Source organism: Pituophis catenifer, unplaced genomic scaffold (genome assembly GCF_029215685.1).
Source record: "Pituophis catenifer annectens isolate HBS135680 unplaced genomic scaffold, rPitCat1.0.hap2 SCAF_1, whole genome shotgun sequence".
NCBI classification, from domain to species: domain Eukaryota; kingdom Metazoa; phylum Chordata; class Lepidosauria; order Squamata; family Colubridae; genus Pituophis; species Pituophis catenifer.
In genome coordinates, this window is record NW_027256881.1 from 339,282,974 (window position 1) to 339,292,732 (window position 9,759).

A 9,759-nucleotide genomic window follows, 5' to 3' on the forward strand; every position below is an offset into this window, starting at 1 on the left:
CGGGCCAAAGAAACCCTCAAAAATGGGCTGCAAAAAGTCCTGGAAACAGGTTGAAAAAGACTGAAAAAGCCCCCCAAAAAAGTAGACCAAAAACTTTTGTTTTCCTCTTCTAAATTTAGATGCGTCTTAATAGTCTGAAAAATATGGTAGGCAGCTTCCTGTTTGTAGAAGCAAAATTAAGTCTTATTTGACTATACTCCTTTCCCCCCCCACCCAAATGGAGAAAAAAAATCATGTTATATTATGGTTCCACTCCTCTTAACTACTACAAGAACAACTGAAAATCCTACAAACTCAAAAGTATGATTGAAGTGAATCGGGGCCCTTCCTAGCCAAAGATGAGACCAGCCAGCTGTTTGGGAAATGTTTTTATTTACACATAAAAATACCCTTCCCCAAACTCTTCTTATTTCAGAGGAATGAACCGAGATGAGTGAGTGGCCCCGATTCCAGGTCGACCATGTTTCACTGGCTTGTATGTGATGGAAAATTCTCCCAAATAGTGGCCAATCATTTCAGGCTGAAAGAGGAAAATAAAAATTAAATTAAAAAAAAAAAAACATGTCTCCATGAAAAATATAATAGAAAGGAATGTAAAGGTGAGTCTTTCAGGAAGGAAGTAGGAGAAAAGTAGTTTTATAAATTAGGCAGCAAATAGGTATTACGGATACAAAAGAAAGTCACAGAACATTTTCTGTTAATTAAAAAAACTCATTAGCTCCAAAGCTAAAGTACAGGTAATCCTCAACTTACAATCATTCTTTTAGTGACTGTTCAACATTACAACAGTATTGAAAAGTGACTTATGACCATTGCAGCATTCCCATGGTCACATGATCAAAATTTAGATGTTTGGCAACTGGCATGTATGTATGATGGCTGCAATGTCCCGGGGTCATGTAATCCCCTTTTGCGATTTTCTGACAAGCAAAGTCAAGGGAGAAGCCAGATTCACTGAACAAGTGTTAAAAACCAAGCGGTCATTCACTTAACTGTGGCAAGAAAGGCTGTAAAATGGGACAAAGCCCACTTAACAACCGTCTCGCTTAGCAACAGTAAGTTGAGGTCTACCTGTATATAGAGAAACTCCCTCACAATATTCCACAAGATTTATTGTCTAAAGAGGTTTTGCAACACGGGGTGGATTTGGAGGGGAATTAAGTCATTCAAATAGAACAAACTCTGAATTTTTTAAAAATTTGCTGTTATGATCCAGTGGATACAGTTCAGAAGTTGTAATAATGACAGCAAACGTGTCAAATCTTGCTGACGTACTTGCTATTCTTGTTTATATATAGTGGGATTTGTAAGGCAGTCAGCGGACAACTGAAGCAACCTATGTTTAATAAAATAAATTGATTAAATCAGGCATTCTGTCTTTCCAGGATTTGGTGCAGCTGCCAGTTCGTTTCAAACAGAATTTTGCTTCAACGTAGCTTCTCCCTTTTCCTTGCTCTTATAAAGTTTCAAGGTCTAAACTGGGGTGTCCAAGTCTGGCAATTTTTAAAATTTGTGGATTTCAACTCCCAGAATTCCCCAGCCACCCATGGTAACCTCAGAGGTGCTGGCTGGGGAATTCTGGGAGTTGAAATCCACAGGACTTAAAAGTTGCTAGGTTGGACACCTGTGGTCTAATCCCCGCCACAACTGATGTCCCACTTCCAACAGGGGTAAAGGAATTGTTATTTTATTTATTTTATTTTTATTTAAGGGACGCAGTGGCTCAGTGGCTAAGACATTGAGATTGTCGATCAAAAGGTTGGCAGTTCAGCGGTTCAAATCCCTAGTGCTCCCATTACTTGTCCCGGCTTCTCCCAACCTAGCAGTTCGAAAGCATGTAAAAAATGCAAGTAGAAAAATAGGGACCACCTTTGGTGGGAAGGTAACAGCATTCCATGCGCTTTTGGCGTTTAGTCATGCCGGCCACATGACCATGGAGACGTCTTCGGACAGCGCTGGCTCTTCGGCTTTGAAACGGAAATGAGCACCACCCCCTAGAGTCGGGAACGACTAGCACATATGTGCGAGGGGAACCTTAACCTTTATCAACTGTTTGTCTTGCCTGCAGAAACATGGCTCATTTGGGGAGATCAAAATTGGATCCCTACCTCTTCTCCCAGCCTGTAATTCCTCACCTTTATCTCCACTTGGTTGAAGGTCTTTCCATTGTACACGCCCACCATGCTGCCCACCATCTCCGGAAGAATGATCATGTCGCGCAAGTGGGTCTTCACCACTTCTGGCTTTTCCATGGGAGGAGCCTCCTTCTTGGCTTTGCGGAGACGTTTGAGCAACGAGTGCTGTTTGCGGCGCAGACCACGATTCAGCCTCCGGCGCTGGCGGGCGCTGTACAACTGCATCAGCTGCTCACTGGAAAGGAGGAGAGAGGCCCTGTCAGGTCAAAAGTGATGCCTGCCATCCAACATGAATTAAGTTCAAGGGACCCTGCGGGATAGTGGAAATCGTTTCCAATTGGGTGGATCTTGGAATGAGAGCCAAATTCTAGAAGAGGGAGAGGGATCTGTAGGAGTAGCGCAGTCACAGCTGAGGATGGAGTTAAATAAGTCATCAGCTTAGAGTCCCTCACATTGCCACAAGCAATCCAAGTCCAGCGCCTGCCTTGAATTCCCTTGACCTTTATCTAGTGCCAATCCAGATTTGAACTTTAGCTGACCAGATTCTGGCTTGAACAATAAATCTTTCGCATTGCAACTTAACATATGGTTCTGATCCTGTGTGTGTCAACCTTGAAGCTGACCTAACCGAAGCCATCTTGGAGCTTCAGTGTTGCCACATTGGAGCTGAGGGATAGGGAGGGGGGAACTGAGCTAGCTGGGATTCTGCAGCCAAAACAAAATAATTTCTCTTGGGACTCAAGGACATCCTCACACCTGGTCAGAGGAAGGAGGGGTGATGTCACCAGGCAACCAGATGGAGCTGTGATTGGACCATGTCACTGATTGTTTTGGGAAAGTGAACAAACTTTTACTTTTAATTAGGTGAAAACCGCGGGAACCCTCAGAGTCGGTTTTCACCAGATACGTGCCAATATATTTCCAATAAAGCTACCCTTTGAGGAATCCACCTGCCTCGGAGTTTTGCTTGCTATGGATCTATTACTTGGAACCTTGACATGGTGCCTGACAGGATCAGTGTCAACGCCTCCAACTCTTACAAGAAAAGTAGAACAACTCGTTCCAAATTGTCCGTGAGACTTAAAAAAATAATGCTATCAATAATGCAATGAGCATTATTCTCTCCAATCAGGCCACTCCAATCAACTTCCAATTCAAGATTTTCAAGCAATAGTATGAAGGCTATTGCTTAACGCATTGTAAGCTGCCCTGAGTCTCCGGAGAAGGGAGGCATATAAATCAATTTTTTATTTTTTAAATGCTTTTTATCCAGATTGTGCTCCAGAGTTCTACTTCTGGAACAGGTCTATCTTTTAAAGCCCCAACGCCCTCGCTAAACAGGTTCAGACTGAATCTTCATCGTTATGCTGGCTGCCAAATCTGAAGTAAAGGAGCAGAGGTGGTTAAACGAGAGAAGAGAGATCTTACTAAGACATGTCGAGGAGCTGGTCCAGGTCAACACCTCGGTAGGTGAATTTCCTGAAGGTTCGCTTCTTTTTCTGTTCCACTTCCGCCTGTTGCAGAAAGAGAAACACACATGATAAATGCATCCTGAAGTACGGGGAAGCAGTAAGGTAAACTGAACCTCTATGCACTTCTTTGTTTTTAACTCCAACCTATTACGTATCTGGTCAAAGATGCCTTATGATTTAATATATTCAGTCAAGTGTGATTTATTCAAACTAGAACTTTATTCAAAGTAAGAAATTGTGGCTAATCACACTATGTGGGACTGGAGGCTAAAACATATGAAGAATAATTGCAGGAACTGGGTATGTCTAGTTCAATGAAAAGAGGGACTAGGGGAGACATGATAGGAGTCTTCCAATATTTCAGGGGCTGCCATAAAGAAGAGGGAGTCAATCTGTTCTCCAAAGCACCTGAAGGCAGGACAAGAAGCAATGGGTGGAAACTAATCAAGGAGAGAAGCAACCTAGAACTAAGGAGAAATTTCCTGACACAACAATTCATCCGTGGAACAACTTGCCTCCAGAGGTTGTGGGTGCTTCAATACTGGACGTTTTTTAAGAAGAGATTGGACAATCTTGTTTGAAATGGTATAAAGTTTCCTGCTTGAGCAGGGAGTTGGACTAGAAGACCTCCAAGGTCCCTTCAAACTGTTATTCTCTTATTCTATGAACCTATTATCTGGCCATCAACCTTCCCTGCCTACACCTCATTAGCAATATGCTTACAGATAGCTGATTTACAACCATTTGTTTTAACTATTTATGACAGTGCTGAAAAAAGTGATTTATGAACAGTCCTCACACTTAAAACTGTCCCAGCATCATTCTGGTCACATGGCACAAAATGTGGACACTTGGCAACTAGCATGTATTTACAATGATTGCAGCTTTCTAGGTTAACATGATCATCCAGTTCCCAGGGGGCTTTCAACAAACAAAGTAAATGGGGGAAACTGGATTTGCTCACAGGCTGCATGATCTACTTAATGACTCTGGCAATAAAAATCAGGCATGGCTCACTTAATTTAATTTAATTTAATTTAATTTCCAATTTATATACCGCCCTTCTCCCTGAGGACTCAGGGCGGTGTACAGCCAAGATAAAAAACATAGAATACAAATATTAAAACATTTAAAATATATATAAATTTTTGGCCCGAAGTTAAGAATCACAAACTAATTAAAATAATTTAAAAATTTGTTCTAAGCCAATCCGGCTTGCTGAAAAAGATAGGTTTTCAGGGAACGACGGAAGGCACTTGATGCCATATCGCTTAGCAAAACAAGTTCTGGTCCTTCACTGTATTCATAATTCTATATTCCCCACGTCCGTCATCCTCTGCTATTCCTCAACCAACGACCCACTTTCTTGCCTATCCATATAATCAACTTCCAGATTATTTTCTTATTAGTTCTAATGCCTGGTCCAACTCCTGTGCTCAGATTAGCAATGGCAAATCCATCATGTACTTTTCCCATTCAATTTCAATTCAGTTATTGAATTGCAATAACTGAATGTTATTGCAACATTCAGACTGCAGATTGTAACACCACAAAACATAAAAACAACTCTTTTTTCTTAAAACCATTCACGCCTAACAGCTATTTTATTTATTTACAGATTATTCTCTCCAATCAAAGCTGATAAGATCTCAGTGGCACATGATTCTCATTTATTGTAAATTCAAATCAAAAACAAATTAAATGATGCCACATAAATAATAAGACACAGAATAAACCAGTAAGGGGGGGAAAGGGAAGGGGGGAGAAAAAGGTATCTATATTAAGTGGACCCAAAATTAAAATACTATTCCTCACCAGAGGGAGCAGTCACAACAACATTGTGGCCTCTGGGGCTGATGGAAGAGTTCTTTTAACAGACTTCCTACAAGCCAGGAAGGCCAACCTGATATCTAGGGGCAAACTATTTAGTATAAAACCTACTTGTAAGCCACCTACAGAGTCACTCTGTAGTTAAGACAGCATACAATTTGGGAAATAAAGAATACTGTGATATTCTAGAAAGAGCGCAAAGAACAACAATAAAGTGACTGGGGTCTGGAGGCTTAAGCATATGATGGAACAGTTGCAGAAACTGTGTATGTTGAGTTTAATGAAGGGAAGGATTAGGGGTGACATGATAACAGTCTTCCAATATTTGAAAGGCTGTCGTAGAGAAGAGAGGTTCAAAGGACTTGAGGGCAGGACAAGAAGTAATGGGTGGAAGATTATCCATGAGAGATCCAACCTACAGCTAAGGAGAAATTTCCTGTCAGTGAGAACAATTAATCAGTGGAAGACGTCGTAGGTGCTCCATCTCTGAAGGTTTTTAAGAAGAGACTGTCTGGAATGGTATAGAGTCCCCTGCTTGAACAGGGGGTTGGATTAGAAGACATCCAAGGTCCCTTCCATCTCTGGTATTCTGTAGGGGATGTAGAAGGTGCAACTAATAAGTTTCCCTAAGTTGGTGGTCCTTGAAAGGGAGAATGAAATGAACCCCTCCTAGAGTGTGTGTGTGCCCACACATGTGCAAATGTTATTGGGGTGAGGAAATCCTACAGGCATTCAGGTCCTGAGCCATGAATAGAATAGGATATAGAATAGAAAATAGAATAGAATAGAATGAGAGTTGGAAGGGACCTTGGAGGTCTTCTAGTCTAACCTCTGGCCTAGGCAGGAAACCCTACACCACTTCAGACAAATGGTTATCCAACATCATCTTAAAAACTACCAGTGTTGGAGCATTCACAACTTCTGGAGGCAAGTTGTTCCACTGATTAATTGTTCTCACTGTCAGGAAATTTCTCCTCAGTTCTAAGCTGCTTCTCTCCTTGATTAGTTTTCCACCCATTGCTTCTTGTCCTGCTCTTCTTAAAAACCTTCCAGTGTTTGGAATATTCACAACTTCTGGAGGCTACAACACTGGAAGTTTTTAAGAAGAGATTGGACCACCATTCGTCTGAAATGAAATTTACAGCCATTGTCCTTCTGCCCACCAAAGCACGCAGGCCATGCTCTCCCATCACTCCAATGGATCCACATTCTGGCTACACTTCCACTTCCCGCCCCCCCAAAAAACCCCACGAATGCAATTTTTTCCCTCTATCTCCCCTTTCCACAAATGCCTGCCCGTTTTAGAACCCCATTATTTCCAATCGGGAAGGAAATCCACAGAATACTCAACACGCAGAGGGCCACAAGGTGTGATGGATACACAAAAAAGGGAATGAATCCTTGGTAGTACAGGGGTTTGAGAGCCTTGGTAGTACAGGGGTTTAAGGCACCCTGTTATTAAGCTGGTTATTAAGACCAGCTGCCTGCAATTACTGCAGGTTCGAATCTCGCCAAGGCTCAAGGTTGACTCAGCCTTCCATCCTTTCTAAGGTAGGTAAATTGAGGACCCAATTGTGGGGGCAATAAGCTGACTTTGTATAAATATACAAAAGGATGAAGGCTATTGCTGAGCACGTTGTAAGCCGCCCTGAGTCTCCGGAGAAGGGCGGCATATAAATCAAATAAAAAAAAAATATCCCTTTTTGCGATGGACAAACAAAAAGGAAGAAATTCAGAAGGCGAGGCAGGAAACCCCCTTGCTATAACTGTCACACACACACACACACACACCCCAAAAAAACTTCTCCATGGGCCGTCAGCAAGCTGCGAATTCAAGCACTAAAATGCTAAAAGGCTCAAGGAATCCAATCCAAACCACGTGCATTGTGAGCGTTTATTTATTCATTGCAACCTTCACCTTCCTTTTCTGGCTTTGGGAAACTCTGACAATGCTCAGAGGCACTGCTTTTTTTTTTTTTTTACGCCTTTTCCAGATCTCTCTAGGCATACTGCTTGGAGGCTTTTATGATAGCAGGATATGCTAGTCCTGGGCCTACACATAATGCTCGCCAGCCATTCCTCCGGCTTTGGCTAATCTCTCTTCCATTTTCTCGCGATTTTCCCTTCCTTCCCGTCCCCGGCCTTTCTCGTCTCCTTCTCCCATCCCTTTTTCACGACTAAAGCGACCCAAAGAGGCCGTCCTTCCTCTCTCTCCAGCCGGATGGATGCAGATTTCAAAGCCCGAGCGGAACCCTCTCCAAATCATACGCACCATCTTTGCCGCAGTCTTCTTCGAGAAAAGGCCGAACTCTCGCGCGACGCAATTCTTGATATCGCGAGAACCCACCAGTTCCGGTCGCACGAGAATGACGATTTTCCCAGCTTCTTTTTCTCTTTCTTTCCCCCCCCCACCACTTTCCGAGCTTCGAAGCGATCACTTCCGCCCACAGTTGGGGGAAAGGACGTGATGCGCATGCGGAAAAGAAGTTTTAGGTAGAATTACTATTGTGCTCTTTTTTTATATATATATATAACCATTTCGATTCCTCCATAAGACAATATTGTCTTAATGGAAAATAAATCATAGTAAATGGGATAAGAGGATGTTTGTTACTGACCATGTGTATAATTTCAAGGCGCCGGAATGCTAATTATAGAAAAGATTCAGGACGATTTTACAAAATCTCTTGGAAGGAGATTTGTAAAACGATACTACCGGGATTTTTTTTAAAAAAAATTTGGAAGCTGGATTGAGCTGTGGTCTTTTTGAGCCCCTGATGATAGAAATTAAAAAACTAGGGTTTTTCCATTCATGCAAGGGGTGGCAAATTTTTATATATATATATGTTTTTCCTCTAGCCAGGTTTTCCCTACGTAACCAAGGTTTTTCTGCAGCCCTAGCTCAGTAGAATCACATCCACTCGATTCTGGGCTTTTTTCTTTTCTGGCAGCCAGCAAGTTCCAGTTGCCAGGTGAGAGACTTATATAGATCTATTTCCAGCTCGTTAGCTTTCATCAGTAAGCCACACCCACATCTCATGTATCCTCCCTGTAAAGGTATAGTATCTTATTTTCTTACTTCTTCGTAGGATTTATGTGTGTTTTTCCAAACACCGCTGGGGGGTGGGGCGAAAGCCCTACTAAGCAGGTATATACAAAAGTATGAAGGCTATTGCTTAATGCATTGTAAGCCGCCCTGAGTCTCCGGAAAAGGGCGGCATATAAATCGAACCAATAAATAAATAAATAAATTAAATTGCACCATTGCCTGGTACACATTATTCTTTCTCTGCCTAATTCAAAAGTCTGGTTTTAAAAAAATAATATATGATCTCACCTTGAATACATATAATCTTATTATGTAACAAATCTGTGAGGTGGGTTGGAAAGAGAGAGGAGTGACTGGCCCAGTTACGCAGCTTTTTTTTCATGTCTTTGTCTTTTATGGTGCAAATCACTTCTGTTATCTTCAATGCATAAGGTTTACGTACTGGATGTATATGGCCGATTACAAGCTTAAAGCATATAAGTGGGGGGGGGCAGTCTCCTTTGATATACCCCCTATGCAGGCAGCATATGAGGATAGCTAGTCATAGACCTACTTATTTTCAATAGCTTCCTTGGTGCACCTCTTATGCCCTTGGTACATAAATTATCACAATAGATCCTTGAGAATTAAGGAAGCCTTAGACACCTGTTGCTTCCCGACTGTAAAATTCCACTTGGATCAGATCAAAATAACTTTGCCCTATATCATTTGCAGGGACGCGGTGGCTCAGTGGCTAAGATGCTGAGCTTGTCGATCAAAAGGTCGGCAGTTCAGCGGTTCAAAGCCCTGGTGCCGCGTAACGGGGTGATCTTCCGTTACTTGTCCCAGCTTCTGTCAATCTAGCAGTTCAAAAGCACGTAAAAAAATGCAAGTAGAAAAATAGGGACCACCTTTGGTGGGAAGGTAACAGCGTTCCGTGCGCCTTTGGCACTGAGTCATGCCGGCCACATGACCACAGAGACATCTTTGGACAGCGCTGGCTCTTCAGCTTTGAAACGGAGATGAGCACCGCCCCCTAGAGTCGGGAACGACTAGCACATATGTGCGAGGGGAACCTTTACTTTATATCATTTGCAATAATCCCCAGGGGCATTTCATCCACTAGAAACTGATCTCTGCATCTATATGCCATGAACAAGGAGTAAAAAAGAAATAAAAAATGGCAGAAAAATACAGATCATCTGTGTTTTTTCACCCAGGTTTGATTGAACAGATCATAGCAATCTTGCAAAATGTTTATGGTACCTCCGGATTCAGAGGTAGAAAATGATTT

At 42.2% G+C, this 9,759-nt stretch overlaps 1 protein-coding gene across 1 annotated transcript; it reads right to left on the minus strand.

Annotated features, from left to right (window-relative positions):
* Positions 1-353: 353 nt before the first annotated feature.
* On the minus strand, positions 354-7,794 carry RPS15 (ribosomal protein S15). The gene is made up of 4 exons (XM_070944318.1): positions 7,710-7,794; positions 3,564-3,649; positions 2,136-2,370; positions 354-520 (listed from the first exon to the last, which is right to left on the minus strand). Exons 1-4 carry the CDS (start codon positions 7,710-7,712, stop codon positions 407-409), a joined length of 438 nt encoding a protein of 145 aa, XP_070800419.1. The 5' UTR covers positions 7,713-7,794; the 3' UTR covers positions 354-406.
* Positions 7,795-9,759: the final 1,965 nt, after the last annotated feature.